The sequence below is a fragment of the Gymnogyps californianus genome, chromosome 6 (assembly GCF_018139145.2).
Source record: "Gymnogyps californianus isolate 813 chromosome 6, ASM1813914v2, whole genome shotgun sequence".
Taxonomy (NCBI): domain Eukaryota; kingdom Metazoa; phylum Chordata; class Aves; order Accipitriformes; family Cathartidae; genus Gymnogyps; species Gymnogyps californianus.
The window spans coordinates 14,746,826-14,763,017 of record NC_059476.1 but is presented as its reverse complement, the minus strand read 5'-3'; the positions used below and the strand labels follow the sequence as shown (position 1 = coordinate 14,763,017).

General features: G+C 45.5%; 1 protein-coding gene across 2 annotated transcripts in view; it reads left to right on the top strand.

The window, feature by feature from the left end:
- The window catches only part of NEURL1 (neuralized E3 ubiquitin protein ligase 1), a 158,867-nt gene that overhangs the window by 83,601 nt on the left and 59,074 nt on the right, over positions 1–16,192 (top strand). For both annotated transcript variants that reach the window (XM_050899308.1, XM_050899309.1), the window contains 2 exons: positions 10,414–10,655; positions 15,324–15,645. In XM_050899308.1, the coding sequence (XP_050755265.1) occupies positions 10,414–10,655; positions 15,324–15,645 (564 nt within the window). The remainder of the gene's footprint in view (positions 1–10,413; positions 10,656–15,323; positions 15,646–16,192) is intronic.

Here is a 16,192-nt window from a genome sequence, read left to right as displayed (position 1 = left end):
ACTACAGTGGAAACACCAGACTTGTGAGGATGAGGCTTTGGATCAAAACCGATGCAAGGTTTGTACTTGTACTGTACCCTGGGACCTGTCTAGCCCAGGTGCCTGCCTCTGGCAGGGGCGAGGGGATGTGCTCTTTGGGGAGAGCACATGCGGAGCTGCTGCTTGGCTTCCTGGCAGACCTGCAGGAGGACATGGGGAGAGCAGAAGCTGAACTGAACTTGCCCTCTCTGTGTACTCGTATGGGATTAGAGGGGCGGAGGTGCTGTCGGCCCTAATGTCAGCAGCACTGCTCTTAGTTAAATGTCTACAATAACTAGTTAGGCTTAGTTTACATTATTATAAATTAGGAGGAACTCTGTAATGTTAATACAGGTGTAAAATGTTCTGTGCATAGTTCTGATCTATACTAAGAAAAATGAGTAACTGGAATTACGGTAGGTGGGAGAGTTCACTGGCTTGTCCCAAGTGGACAGTTTCTGGAAAAGGAGCTATGGCAGGGAACTGGTTCATTAACACAGTGGGTCAGAGAAGCAAACATAACTTATTTTATAAAGTATACATAATTTTATGGCCAACAGTGTGTCTGCTTCTCTTTGAGAAGATAAGGATTATCAAGAGGAGGTAGCACAGAAAGTTTTGGGCTTTTTTTCTTCCTTCAGTCCCACCATCTGCAGCATGGACAGATAAGCCATCACCCTGGGCAAGCTGTTCCTCTTCCTCCTGAAGCTTCAGATATTAGCAAAGGGGATGATTCCCAAACTGCACATTCACAAGAGAAGGATAAACAGAATTTTTAAAACATCCCTAAATCTTAAACTGAACTGGACTTAATCTTGCTTTCTTTTGTTAGAAGACATAAATATGTTTTTACGTTTCTCGTTAGACTGCTGACAGACCCGACCTGATCACAGCAGAGCAAAAATGCTCTAAATCAAGAAAGAAATCTTGGATGCTTCTAGAGCACCATTTTTTACTTTGATCTTCTCATTTCCTACTCACAACATCTAACTTACGATGCCTTAGTAATAATATTAGAGATGCAAAATCACCAAGATGCAAAGAGAAAAAGGTCAGAAGTGCCTTGCTGCTCTCAAAACTAAATAATTATATGGCACATGCAAGTTGCTCCTGCCTGTGGATCAGAGGAGCTGCTAGAAGATAGTGTGGGGAGAAGTGGCTGCTGCTAATGGAGGGGTCTCAGTCTCCTTTCCACGGACCTGGCTGGACCCCGGGGGATGCGGCTTCCAAGGCAATTCATCCTGCTGCTGCCCAGCATCTTTCTGGTGGGCTGTTCACCCCTTCTTTCCTTAACTGGCAGACGGGAGCATATGGCTGCTTACTTATGCTCTTGCTGTTCTTATGTGCTTAGCGGACTTATGGTCTGCAGGGGCTGAGGGGGATTTGCATGGGGAGAGGGCGAGGAGGGAGCCTGCAAAGGGTGGGCTGCACCCATGGGAAGCAGAGCGGTGCTGGAGGTCTCACGGCCGTCCTCCATCGTGTGCCACCTCAGTGCCTCGCTGCGAATGACTGAGATGCTGAGTAAACATTGCCTAATTAGGGACCAGGAGATGGTTAATGATTACATGGCATCATTACTGAAGATGCGAAGTTTAAAAATTAATTTATAAGGGGAAGGAGTTTCTTCTCGACAGCCTTGTGTGCATGTAGGAATACTTATATATTCACAAACCTCTCTTCTGATACCATCTTTTCTTCACAAAAAAAAGGGCATGATCAGCCACCTTCGTGGTGCTTGGTATTTTTAAGTGCTTGCGGTGCTGTCAGCTGGATTGCTCCTCCTGGACATGGTGTGTGTGAGGGTTTGCCTCCCCAGCTCAGTCCTGCCTTGCTGTCCTCTCCTGCATTTCGAGGGTCTTCCTCACCTTCCTTCCCACATCTGGCAAAGTCTCCTCTAGGCTCTGCCCAGTGGCATCTTCTCATCTCTCTCTGGGTAATTTCAACCACAAACATTAGTTCAGCCGTATCCTTCTTTTACACTCAATTAACAGATTCACCTCTCCTCTGTAGCACTTAAATCTCCTTTGGCCAACCTAAATTTTTGCTCTAGGTTTTTTTTCTTTTTTAATAAAATATTACAAACAACTCAGGCTAAATATAACTGAAGCAGAGCTCTTATTCTCCTGTCACTCCTCAGCTCTTTTACCCTCTTTTTTCAAGACTTATAAAAATTGCCACCCTCCTGACTCTTACTAATACTCATATCCTCAGCATTGTCTTCAAGCAAGCCTTCATAAAGCCTCACATCCGAGTTGTAACCAGGGACTTGTAAGTCGATGGGTTCAGCTGATGTTGCTAAAGAAGCCCGGTGCCCATGTAATTGCCTGGCACTCCTGCAGAGGTTATTGTCTCTGCATGAGGAGTGACTGTTGAACAGGACACATCTCTGCTCCTCAGCTACTGCACTGCACATGAGGGAGGGCAAATGCACATCGCAGCTGAGCAGAGAGGCAGAGGAAATGGCAGTCTCTGTTTCAGCCCATCCTCCTAAATCCGCTCAAACACATCAGTGTCCTGAGTCTTGCAGATTCCGCCTGCATCTGTCCCATGTTCAGGTCACAGCCTTTCCCCTTTCCTTTCCTTTCTGCAACCCTCAAAGTCTTCTCTCTTCTGCCATTGACAAACAAAGTCTTGCCACACTTGTATGTATTCCAAATTTCTGCTGTTGTACCGGTTTTCCTGCCTTCTGTCCTTACTGTCACTTTTTGTGTCTCTTTCACTAATTTTATTTTTCTCTATGAAATCAAAAATCAGCTTCTTCACTTTGAAGGCTCCTCACAAACTAACCACTCCCTACCACCCATCAGTCAGATTTGAAAGATGGATCCATTGTGGATCATCCTGCAATCAACACCAGCTTCTATTGCCCACTTTTTATACTGGGGGGGACTTCTCATAGATGTCTGTAAAACCACCCTTGTTACAGATCTTTCAGATCTGTTACTTTAAACACAGCTTTGCTTTTTGGTCTAAAAAAAAAAAACAAAAACCACACAACTCCAAGCCCCACCCTGACTGGTATTATCTCCTTTCATGTGCATGTGGTCTGTCTGCACCTGCCTCTTGTCTTGTAGTTTGCAATTTAAATGGAAAATCTTACACTATGTGCGAACCTACTCTCTTGATACATGTTGTCACTGCTAAAATAGCACAGATGAAAGTAAGTTACATTTTGGCTTTGACTTGTTTTGGAGTCTTGGATGGGAGTGCTAGATCTGACCTGCTGGCTGAGATCCACCTTGTAGATATGTCCCTAATTCACTAAAGTTTAACTCAAGATGCTCCATAATTTCAGGTGTTCTGGATTTAGTGCTCCAGAATTAACCCTGTGCATTTCTGTCATTGAATGCCCCAACACCTGCAAAGCTATAGTCTGTCTTTGTGGAAGAGCAAATCTTTGCTTTTGCTTCCTGGTCATCTTGTAATGCCAAAATGAGTAGTTGACCGTGGTGATAGCAAACTGATAGGGTCATTATCATTGTAACAAGCACAGGGAGAGTTGGATATAGGCTGGAGATACATGATTACTTATTCCTTCAAGAACAGGAAACATGTTTTTAAAGGCAATGAAGAAACCCTTGTTTTTAATTTGTATTAATTTATGGTTCTCTTCTGTGCACACATGCTGGGTCAGGCTGCATGTGAGAAAATAAGGTTTGCCACCCCTTTTCAGTTTCCACTGGTGTTAAGCTAATATTTATTTTTAGTAAACTGTGTCTCAAAGTGTGCTTTTAAGAATCCGTTTGCAAAGCCTAGCACAACAAGTTCATTATGGTTTTCTCCTTTTGAACTCTATTAACAAATGTAAAGGATCAGTGTAACTAGTTACACTGTATTTCACTGATTCTTGAAATTCACTAATTCTTGAAAGTATGGGACCACCTCAGAAAGCGGTAAGGCTTAGAAGCATTCATCTTATAGCTGATTTTTTTCTCCCTGTACTGCTAGTAACCATCCAGCTTTGGAAAGGCTGTGCAGGTACTCTTTCAGGGCTAGGGCTTTTCTGCTGCACCGTGTGTGCGTCCCTGGGGCAGGGCTTCCCTTGCATTCCCCACACCTGCACATGGTTTCCTTTTCTTCCTTCTCAACAGTCTTTCCTTTTAAATGCTTATACAGTAAAGCCACCTGCCAGATAAAGCACTGTCTGTCAGCCTCTTTCGATAATGTAATAATTTTGAAACCCTTTTCTCCTTTCATAGTGTGGCGTTTTGCCCTGTCCACTCTTTTCACTGTCACTAGCCTGCAGGACAGGTACCTCTGTCACCACCCCCAGACCTCTCCTCTCCTCCTCCCCAGGTGGACAGGGATTTGTCATTCCCACTTGCTACTGCATGTCAGTCCTTGGGCTCTGTTTTGAAGTCTTCTTTTCTGTTTCTTTCAATTCTGAATGCCACTTATTTCACATACTCTAAGAAGTTTATCTTAAATACCTTGCAGTTGGTTTTCAGTCTGAAATGAGTTTTGACAGTATTCTGATAGGTGCCTATCGAGATTTTTTCAACTGGAAAAAATGTATTTAAAAAAAATTAAATCCAGTCGTTTCTTGCAGCATTTAAGAAATCCCAAGCCTTTAAGATTATGCCTAATGTTTGCAGAGCATGAACGCTGCTGGTGAAAACTCCTAACAGGCTTTGGGATACATTTTGCTAAGCCAAGAACATCCAGTGCTGCCTTTTATATAGCGTGGGGATGTTGCTCAGGCCTTGAGATCCAGGAGACCAGGGACATCTAATGCACATGGAGGGAGAAGCGTGTCACCTTTGGGGCAATATTCTGCTTTCTCAAACAGGGCTCCAAAAATGATGCTCTTAGGGGTGGGATACTGAAGGCAGAGCAGTTCAGACTGCATCACATTGCGGTTCATGTTAACGTCTCCTTCACCTTGGCTTACTAAAGGTTTCAGAAGATCCAGCCCACGTGCTTGTGGCTCAGGGGAGCAAGTGGTACGTTACCACTTTTGCTGCTCTCTTGGCGGGGCTCATGGTATTAGGGGCAGGTTGTGTTCAGGGTTCAAACCCAGTACTGAATGAAGTGGTTCAAACAGCATCTATTATTGGGCATGAATTGAAAACTGAAGTCTATCCAATCTTTAAAACCGTAAAAGTGAGCAGATGCTGTTCTTTGTGACCCCCAATGTGAAACCTGGAAAGCTGTACAGGGGTCCATGGTGTGTCTCTAGATTTGTGGCCCTTTGACACAGAGGCTGTTTTCAGACAGGCATGATTTTGTTCTTGTGACTTTTGTCACAAGATACTAGTTTGCATAGTCCTGGCATGTTGTTACAACTCCTGTTTGTCAGGGGGAAGTTGTGTTGTGTTGTGGAATGGGAAACTTGCGGTGCCCTTGAACATGGTCTCGTATTTCAGCCTTCTTTCAAATACTTATTTGTTTGCAATTTTTATTTCAAGCAATTACTTCACTTCGCCTTTGTTAGGTGACTGATAAGTCAGGTTGTGGCAGAGGAGGAGTCTGGGACAGACTCTCAGTTAATGGAGTCTTGCATGGTTGCTGTGAAATCAGGAAGACTTTTGCCTGTTTTGCCAGCTGAAACTCTGGGTTTGTGAGTTTCACTCAATTCTTTTACATAAAGAAAAAAAATTTGAAACCTACTGCAAGGGCCCCAGCTGTATTGTACCAGTATTGCAGGTAGCAAAGGCTGAGGATGTCAAAATCTGTAGTAGTTTAAACAAGGGGATGGGAGAAGGCTGGAGTCCAGGTCCAGCCCAGTGAGAACAAAAACTTTAAGCAGATGATTTATTTTAGCTGGCCAAGTAAGGACAGCAATGTATCTCACCAGCTTGTGTTGCTAAAGTGTCCCTTTCCTTGTCTAAGTTCAGTTGTGGTGGGTTGACCCTGGCTGGATGCCAGGTGCCCACCAAAGCCGCTCTATCACTCCCCTCCTCAGCCGGACAGGGGAGAGGAAATACAATGACAGGCTTATGGGTCGAGATAAGGACAGGGAGATCACTCACCAATTACTGTCACAGGCAAAACAAACTCGACTTGGGGAAAATTAATTTAATTTATTACCAATCAAATCAGAGTAGGATAATGAGAAATAAAAACTAAATCTTAAAACACTTTCCCCCCACCCCTCCCTTCTTCCTGGGCTCAACTTCACTCCCGATTTTCTCTACCTCTTTCCCCTGAGCAGCGCAGGGGGATGGGGAATGGGGGTTTGGGTCAGTTCATCACACGTTGTTTCTGCCGCTCCTTCCTCCTCAGGGGGAGGACTCCTCACACTCTTCCCCTGCTCCAGTGTGGGGTCCCTCCCATGGGAGACAGTCCTTCATGAACTTCTCCAACGCGAGTCCTTCCCACGGGCTGCAGTTCTTCACGAACTGCTCCAGCATGGGTCCTTTCCATGGGGTGCAGTCCTTCAGGAACAGACTGCTCCAGCGTGGGTCCCCCATGAGGTCACAAGCCCTGCCAGCAAACCTGCTCCAGCCTGGGCTCCTCTCTCCACGGGTCCGCAGGTCCTGCCAGGAGCCTGCTCCAGCGTGGGCTTCCCATGGGGCCACAGCCTCCTTTGGGCATCCACCTGCTCCGGCATGGGGTCCTCCACAGGCTGCAGGTGGATATCTGCTCCACCGTGGACCTCCATGGGCTGCAGGGGGACAGCCTGCCTCACCATGGTCTTCACCACAGGCTGCAGGGGAATCTCTGCTCCGGCGCCTGGAGCACCTCCTCCCCCTCCTTCTTCACTGACCTTGGTGTCTGCGGAGTTGTTTCTCTCACATATTCTCACTCCTCTCTCTGGCTGTAATTGCCGTTGCACAGCAACTTTTTCCTCCTTCTTAAATATGTTATCAGAGAGGCACTACCACCGTTGCTGATGGGCTTGGCCTTGGCCAGCAACAGGTCCATCTTGGAGCAGGCTGGCATTGGCTTTATTGGACATGGGGGAAGCTTCTAGCAGCTTCTCACAGAAGCCACCCCTGTAGCCCCCCCGCTACCAAAACCTTGCCACGCAAACCCAATACAGCAGTCTTAGGTGTTTGTGTTGCCATCTGAAGTTGCGTGCTGTCTCCTCCTTTTGGAGTGGACATGCTGCCCTGAAGAAGTTGAGCAAAGGCCTTTGTATTTGACCCATTGCTTTGTAACTTCTCCAAGTATTTGTAAGGTGCAAACCCCCGTTATTAAATAGTTGCACTTTTTAAAAATTAAGACCTTTTCTGGTCCTTAACCGAGTGTGTTCATCATGCAGGAGTCATTGCTGTGTAAGAGCATTTGGGAGAAAGAATGAGGTCTCCTCCCCATTTGCATTACCTGCCTGTGGAAGTTGATCCTGGGGTGATTTTTTCCATTCCCATAGGGCATGGTTGCCCTGCATTTCAGCTGTCTGCATGGGCGGCACTCACCCTGCAGGCGTTGGCCTGACATGGGTTTGACCCATTCTCACGTAGCGGTGCCGGATCGTCACAGCAAATAAGCATTCCTCTAACATCCTTCCCATGGGGTCAGGCAGGACCCTATGGCTCTGTAATGCTGCTTCAGCAGATGCTCTGGACAGATGTTATCAGAGCCTGTTTTGAAAGCTGTGGGCAGTTTTGGTGACTCCGTTACTGCATTTTAAAAGGGCACGATGTCCTATGGCGAGGTGTGGCAGCTATTATCACAGCCAAGTTACCTGGTCAAATTAGAGCACTGAGATATGCAAGCATGTTAAAATGTGTGTGCCTTTGTGCTGCACAAGTTTGTTTTGGTGAGTGACTGCTAGCAAAAAGTTTGAGCTACAAAATTCAGATCTGGATGCAAAGATGACATGAATTGAATATATATTCACTGGTAGCTTATTCGCTTTCACATATATGCACCCCTAGAAACTTTCAAAGAGGTGTTGAAAAAAATAAGACTGGAAATGACCAGAAAAAGAGTTTTTCATATTTTTCTATGGATCCCTTGACTTTAAATCAAACAATTGATTATATCCCTCAATATGTGTCTTGTTTCAGAAATGACTGTGACTTCATATATATTTTAGAGAAGCTGAAAAATTTAGGAATGGAAATTTTTACACTAGATGTTTATTTTTAATTAGTCTACCTATAAAAAAAAGGATATAGCAGAAACAGAGAGGCAGCTAAGAGATGAGCAGTGAGGAGGTCCAGCGGCCTGAAAATTTTCTGCCAAAAGAGAGGCTGGGATGGTTTGCTTTGACCATGTGTCAACAGTCTTGTCCCTACAGACCTGGGGAGGTGGAGTGGAGCAAGGTTAAGTCGGCCACTTTTGCTGTCTCTGGCTCATAACCATTTGTGATGGTGAACAGCATCATGTTTGCAGTGATAAAGGAAATACTTCTTTGCAAAATACCATTAAGCCTGAGGAACTCATCAGCAAGGTATCACTAAAGCTGAGGGCTTAACAGTGTTCCAGAGGGGTGGTAGTAAAGAACATACCTGGTTTGGAAAAAAGCTAGTGATACTGGAAGGGATTGAACCTCCTGTTCTTTGGGGCATAAGACAGCCTCTAATTAAACAGATCTTAGGAGTTAACCTCAAGGTTCTCTCTGCAGGGCTGCTGCAGCTTGTGTTGTCTTCTGACCACCCAGTCTGGGCTGTGGGGAGAGGCAGGGTGCACCGCCCCGGGCCAGTAGTGTGCCCAAAGGGAAAAGGTCAGGCTCATGTGAGCCGCTGCATCCTGACCTTCGCTGTGTCAAGCTCCTCCTTCCATGCAGTCTGTTCCTCCTGAAGGTTTCCCTCTCTGACCTGCCTCTGTTTCCCTCTGAGAGGTTTCCCTCTCACCTGCCAGGTGAACCTCTACTTTTTCTTGGTACTCTGCACCTTATTTCTCCTCCTTCATATGTGAGGGACAGGAGAAGGAAGATGACTTACATTCCACATAATTTTTAGCATCAAATAACTCCCAGTTGGTTCATCTCTCCCTTAAAGCGTTAATGAAAGTGTTTAAAGGTAGCAGTCCTGTTTGTCTAGCCTCCCTGCTCTGTTCTGAAGGGATAGCACTGTTGCTGAAAATGGGAGAAAAAACCAGCTAGGAGATGGGAGGAGAAGGCCAGAGTGATTGATGCTGAAGTTGAATTAAAATATTCTCATCAGAAACCAGGATTTTAAGTTCTGTTGGTAGTTATTCAAGCTCACCCTGATGATGTGCTGTTACAACTTCATGTAGCTACAAGCTAAAACTACCCCAAAGACTGGGAGGAATAAGGTCCAGGCTTTTTATTACAAAGCCAGGAGTTACATTAGAGGTGTAAGCATTATTTTATAGTAGCTATATAAAGACATATCTGTCAACAATTAATCTGCCTGAAGAATGTATATAATTAGTTTCTATAGTTTGCATGTTTGAGGAATAAAGTTTTTAACCATACTGTTTAGTCATGCATCTTTACAGTGCAAACTGGCACATTGTTAAGGTCATATTTGCTTTTGTTGCATCCCTGAGTCTATCACGGAATAATCCTTTATTCTGTTGATACTCTGTTTCCGAATCTATGAGTGTCTCCTCCCAAACATATGTGCATAATGTAGTGTGTATGTGCACACAAGGAAAAGGAAGCAGATGACTTGTGTTCAGTATAATGATTGTTTTGTGCTTGAACTGCTGCAGGCTCCCTGTTGAAAAGAAACTCATGCATCCATTCATTCATGAACAAAGCTGCTGTCATGACTGTGTTGATCATGCATTGACTCTTTGTGTAGGGCCTTGGTTAGAGAAAGATGTAATCTCCTCCCTGCTTCATAGCCTTTCTCCCTCTTCGCTTTCCTCACCGTAATCATAGCATGTTGATCAATGCCTTCACGACAAGTTGGATCTCAGCTGAGGTTCCCATCAGTGGAGGTGAGAGGAGAGTGGATGGTGGTTGGTGGAGGAATCCACGTGGGTTATTGCTGAGTGGTGCTTGATTATAAAATAGCAATGTATGTGTCTGAGCTGGCACTTAGCACGGGTGGATAGGACAGCATCCAAAGACACATGGAGGCAAGGATCGATGGAGTTGCTGTTGCAAAGGAGGAGTTAGAGAAACGATCAAGTTGTGTGGGAGTCCTCTGGAAGTGGAAGATTTTTCCTGAAGTGTGACAGCTTTGATACAGCAACTTCACATGTGCTTTGCTCCAGTTTTGGAACCAATTCTTGCCTTCTCTTCTGATGTGTGGCCTCAAGATGGCCCGTGATTTCAGTGCTAAGCTGCAATCTCCATGTCGTGCTCTGTGCTACCAGACTGTCCAGACGGGAGCCTTCAGTATCCTTGTAGCCTTTTATTGTTAAAGATGCTCTAGAAACCCTTAGTGATTTACAGAGTGGGGATTTGACTAACTTTTATTTTGATCTATAGTTCCCCTCTGAAGTATCTCTGCTTTTTTTTGCATTGAAAGTTTTTTACTTATTACTCACAGCAGATTTGAAACCCTTTTTTCCCCGTTCTGCTTTCAGATTCCATAGGTGGGTCATTTTCGGCTTCCTCCCACCGATGCCACCACAAGCAGAAGCACTGTCTCCCCATCCCACAGTGTGGAGCTCTGTCCATCAGCCCTCTGCTTTTCCATCCTCACACAAAGGGATCCCAGATCATCATGGACACGACGCAGAAGGCGGTGAAGCGCCAGGCTAGCTTCTGCAATGCCATTACCTTCAGCAACAGGCCCATCGTTATTTATGAACAAGTCAGGCTTAAGGTGAGTAAATGATACCTTCCCTTATTGCCATGGGAGCTGCTGTGAATGAATGTTGGGGTGTACCAGGCTTTGGTGCTTGCACCAGATCTTTAGCCCTTCCTTGAAAAGCACGGTAGTCAGATCTTGGCCTTAAAGATCTGTGATCTTTGTTGGTACTTCTGCTTTTGTCACTGTAGTTCTTGGAGCCATTGGTACAGACCTCTGTAGAAAATGGGAACAAAAGGGAAATCCACGCTCTGAAAGAGCTTATCTTGATGTTAGACAAGGAACAACAGATTAAGTTGAGATTGCTGGGAAAACAGCAAGAAAAAAGGGCTGTATTGGTCAGTCCAAAAGGCAGCAGCTTCAGTATCTCTCTTGCCAACGTGTCCTGTAGGCTTTGCATGCATCCTGCAAAGGAGTTTTACTAGGTGGGCTGAGGGAGGGTGAGGAGGTAGTTAACACATTCAGTTCCACAATGAGCACTTTCCTTCCTGTGAACAAGGCAGCAATGAGGGCTGGTCTCATGGAGGTCGAAGTCAGCCTCTCCACAGACAACAGGTAAGAGGTGAAAAGGACCTGGAAGTGAAGGTGCTTGCTTGTGTGCTTGGCAGGGAAGATAAAAGGGTTTGGCGGAAAGGATGAAAGGAGTGGTCAGTGCGGTCACAGTTGCCGTCTAAGAAAAGGATCTTTCTGGGGGTCTGCTGACTGCTTTGTTGAATCAGTCACCCGATAGCATTAAGGTCAGAGGAGAGAACATTGCAGGCATCACATTTTTCTCGCTGGCAGAGGCTGATTTCACTTCCTTTGTGTCTGTGGTAGCCAGGAGGATGGAGTTGGTACCCCTTGTGCTGCAGCTGGCGTGGGAAGTTCAGCTCCTCTAAGACAGTATGCCTCCATGTGCACCAGGAGCTGCTTCCCGATGAAGAAATTCATCAGTCCCCTTAGGAACTGAAGCACTTTTTAGGCTCTCAGCACCTTGAAGGAGCTCGGGGCCCTTTAAACTTCATCCACAGATATTTTCCAGTCTTTATGTCCTCTAGTTTGTCGGACTGCATTTTTCCGTTCTTATCTGTTTTCATACCTTTCATTGGCACAAAGTAGGTCATCTTCTTTGGCAACTTCAGTTCACGGCACACATGAAAGATCTGCCTGCAAATCCTTCATTTACGCACAAGGAGTTTTCCAGGAGGTTTATCTGCATATAGCTACTAAGTCTGAATGATCCTGCTGTTGCCCATTGCTAGAGGTCCCAGAGTGCTGGGACCTACAGCAGCATATCAGCCTTCCCTCCCTTCTCCCTTACAGCCAGCAAAGGAGCAAGAAATGAGGAGGATGCCTCCTTTTGAAAATACAGAGAGATTTCAGTGATTTCAGGCTCAGGCCCACAGGTAGAAAATCCCTCCTACAGGTTTGCTGTGTTTCCTGTGGAGCTCTTACTGCTTCCATTCAGGCTAGAAACCCAGCAGGACTCACTCAAGTTGCCTAATGGGATTTTTTTCCATGTTGGCCAGCAGTCTGGACAAACAACTGTGAAAAATTATTTGGGAGGAGATGAAAGCAGCATTTCGTTTTTGAAAACACCATCACAGATTTGAGTGGGTTTAGTGGTTTAGGCAAAGGTCCTGGGTTATTTCTTCCTCATTCTGAAACAATGTAGCTATCTCTGGAAATTCACACTTGTTTATCACTGTATATTTTAGGATTTTAGCTTGTATAACATATGTGGAGAATACACATGCAGATCTGCACAAGGGATTTACGAGCAGAGCTCCTGCTGAGTCCAATGGGAAGGTCTCATGGGAGTAATCAACAGGCTTCAGCAGAACTTGTACTCTAGGGATGGATGGAAATGTGAAAAGATCTTTGCTTTTCTGATAAGTCAATCCTGCAATTGCCTTGTTATTGTGTGTGCTGTGGAAAATGGCATCTTAAACCTTCTTACCAGCTAAAGACTACCATGAACCCAATCATTCAGGTCCTATAAAGTCTAAACTCCCTTTGGAAAACTAGAGGAAAGAAGTCAGGAGATTTCATTCTGTTTATTAGGTATTGTATCTCGGGTTTTATGCTGAGTTTTCTTTGCAGGTTTGGGAATGCCATCAGGCAGCCAGATTTCCTCTTTCTTTGCCTCCGAAGATGGTTTCTTCCATGTAATTCAGGGAGTGGAGTGAGGTTGTCAAAGGTGACACAAGGCACAAGGCAGTACAGAGCAGGAGCCTGAATCTGTGGAAGCAGCCATGGCTTAGCAGTTGGGATGCAGATTGTATCTTTTCCCAGTGGACCTCCCAAGCTTTTCTGCTAGCAGTGGCTGCTGAAGAGAGAATTTGGTCCATCATTAACCATTGCCTTTTTTAGCAAAACTGTGTACTCTTTGTCCAGCTGTGTCTAATTCTTGGCAGGCTTTATACTAGATTGTAATTTGGATATTAGTTTGCCTGTGGTCAGACTGTATTGAGAACTGTTTATAGGTGCTGATTAATACATGGAACATGTGCAGCCTCGATTACCATATGAATATTTGCTTCATGTGGCCTGTGATTGCTGTGATGTATTGACAAGAGACTGTGAAAGAGTAAATTGTACAAATAACAATGAGGCCGTATTTATCTCAGACCAAAAAGCTTTTAGGGCTTGCAGTAAATTTGCTGCAATAAATAATCCAGGCTTCTTCTTGAAGTGTGCGTATATTCCCTGTTTTGTCACGTGCACGCCCCATCGACCCCCCTTCCACTGGGGACATGCATGATCCCATCCCATCCTGGCCAGGCGTATAAAATAGCAATTCTGCTTCAGTCCTTTTTAGTGCCACCCCCGTGTCCATCTCGCAAGCAGGAGCTTCCCATGGTTCCTGGGACTGAGGTCAGTGCTCAAGTGTTTCATGTAAACAGTTTAGGTGCTTGGCTGGACTGAGTAGGGATACAAAGCAGCACTCGCTTAACTGAGGACCTGTCTGTTGATAACTTTTTTCTGAAGCTCTGAGTTATTTTCTCTGATACTTTAATTATAAAGCAGAAATCTCTACGCTTTGAACAATGTCTTTGTTGTGAGATTCTTGTGCGCTCAAGGGCACACGTTCCAGATTTGCCTTGGAGAGGAACATGTGAAAGAAAAATGCAATATTTACAAATGTGTTTAGAAGAGAATTCAGAAGTCCAAAGAAAATGTCTTGGAGAATCCCTTGGTGAAAATCCTGTGCTTCCAAGCTGGGACACAAGGGGCTGCTGCCAGGCTTTTGAGGACAAAGTCCTGCAGTCCTGGACAGTTCGGTCTCTGGCACTGCCACTCATCTGAGCCATCAGCACTTTGGCAGAGCAAGAAATTACAGTACGGCAGCAAGTTTTGTGTGACATCTGGTAGGTGGTACCTGTCCATGTTTCTGCTCTTGTCCTGCAGCCAAGAGTGAAATTGCTTGAGGCTGCCAAGGCTTTGATGGAAGAGGGCTGTCTCAAGTGCTCTCATGTTTGCTGCAGGTTCAGTGCATGAACAGAAACGCCAATTATGTGTCAACTGGCATGCAGAAACTGTCCTGGCCTCACATCAGGCTTGGATCCAGCATCCTTAGGTCTTTCATTTCATAGTCTGGATGCTGACAGGCTGAATCCCTTTGAGAGGAACAATTCCCAGCAGGTTCACACTCAAACAACAAAATGAGAGAAAAAATTCTCCAAAGGCTTCATCTCCATGTGGGGACCATACTAACCCTGGAAGACTCCCTGCTTCCATGGGAAGAAAGAGACCTTGTAACTGGGTGGTGTTTTGTATGTGCTGCATGTGTTCAGGACCTGCTGCCTGCTCCCCTCAGATCCCCTTCAGTCCAGGGCTCAGTTCGTGTGAGAAGCCACCAAAGACTCTGGAGGCATCTGTGATCCTTTGTCCTGCTGTGTCTCAGATGCAGAAGGGTGGATATGACACATGCACCATCCCAGAAACTATAGCAGATGTTCCTGACCCCCGACACACTGAATAACCGCATACTGACAGGTGGGGTGTAGATGTGCACAACATATCTTGAAAAACACCACTCACAGCTGAAATAAATAGGTTTTCCCCAATCATAAGACAACATCTGTCATTGCCTGCTAATTGCGTATTTAATGTAGTTAAATACTTCAAATTGTGCTTTCCCACACACAAGTTCTCTGCTGCAAGGCTGTGATTTCGTCCAATCTGACAAGCTAAACAGGGGTAAGACTGTCTTTTACTTGGCTGGGAAACCCAGAAAACCCTGTGGTGGTGACTGTGATTCTGGAGCCAGTGCTTTTCCCTCAGGTCATGAGAGACCCCATCATCTGAGCATCACGGGGGAAGCGCTCTGCTGCTGCAGGTGCTGAGATAAAAGCTCTTATGGCCATTTTTGGCACATTTTGAAAGAGGATGATTCTTAGGCCAAAAGGAGTTACCCTAGAAATAGAAGTGAGTCATCATGCAGCTGTAATTACATTTCACCTCTCCGCATAGATTTAATTTGATTTTTTTTTTTTTTTTAATATGTGCATTGTATCCTAAGTGTGCAGCATTGCTGCTTGCAGCTAAAAAAGCTACAGCAGTGTTTGGTGGGTAAAATGTTTCCTAAATCTAGTAGGCTCATCTGTGCGGTGGCCATCAGTGCTCGATGGCATAGAGCCTGTAGTGTGTAAGTAGATGTTCAAGTGCCAAACACTGTTATTGCTGCTGTTATCTTTGCAGATCACTAAAAAGCAGTGTTGCTGGAGTGGGGCTCTTCGACTTGGGTTTACTTCCAAGGATCCATCGAGGATTAACCCTGACACTCTGCCGAAGTACGCGTGCCCTGACTTGGTTTCCCAAAGCGGTTTTTGGGCCAAGGCTCTGCCAGAAGAGTTTGCGAACGAGGGAAACATCATAGCCTTCTGGGTGGACAAGAAGGGACGGGTTTTCTATCGGGTGAACGACTCTGCTGCGATGCTCTTCTTCAGCGGAGTGAGGACGGCAGAGCCCCTCTGGGCTTTGATCGACGTCTACGGACTCACCCGCGGAGTGCAGCTCTTGGGTGAGTACCTGGGTCCAAACGCGCAGGGATGATGCTGAGCTGTCCCTGGCGAAGGGCCAGCCTGACGCTGCCTGTCTCCCTCGCTGTGCTGGGACAGGCGCAGGGAAACAGCTGTTGTTCCTTCCTCCCCAGAGCATCTCACATCCTCAGCCTGGATCAGTGGGTGTTTGAAACTTAGCACCTAAATATAACATGAGTGGGAGGTGGGAAACAACTGTTACAGTATAGCACTAGAAGCCGTCTGTAAGTAAGTGGATTTCTGCTCAGAGGTGTGGCTCTATCAGAGCATAGTCTGGAGTGTGGCATATACCTTGTAAAACTTTCTTTTTGTCTCATCTGTTGCTTTCCCCATGCCGAAGTGGGGAAATGCATTTTACATGTTATGGATAAATCCTTCCTCGATGGCACTATTATGATTTTCTGGCTGGTTTAATGGGCGGATTTGAAACATGGATATTTTCCAAATTACCCGTGAGAAGCTGTGGCTGGTTTTGCCAGGATGTTGCTTTCACAGAGGAGTTTGATTCGTCCTCTGGAGCCTGAAGGT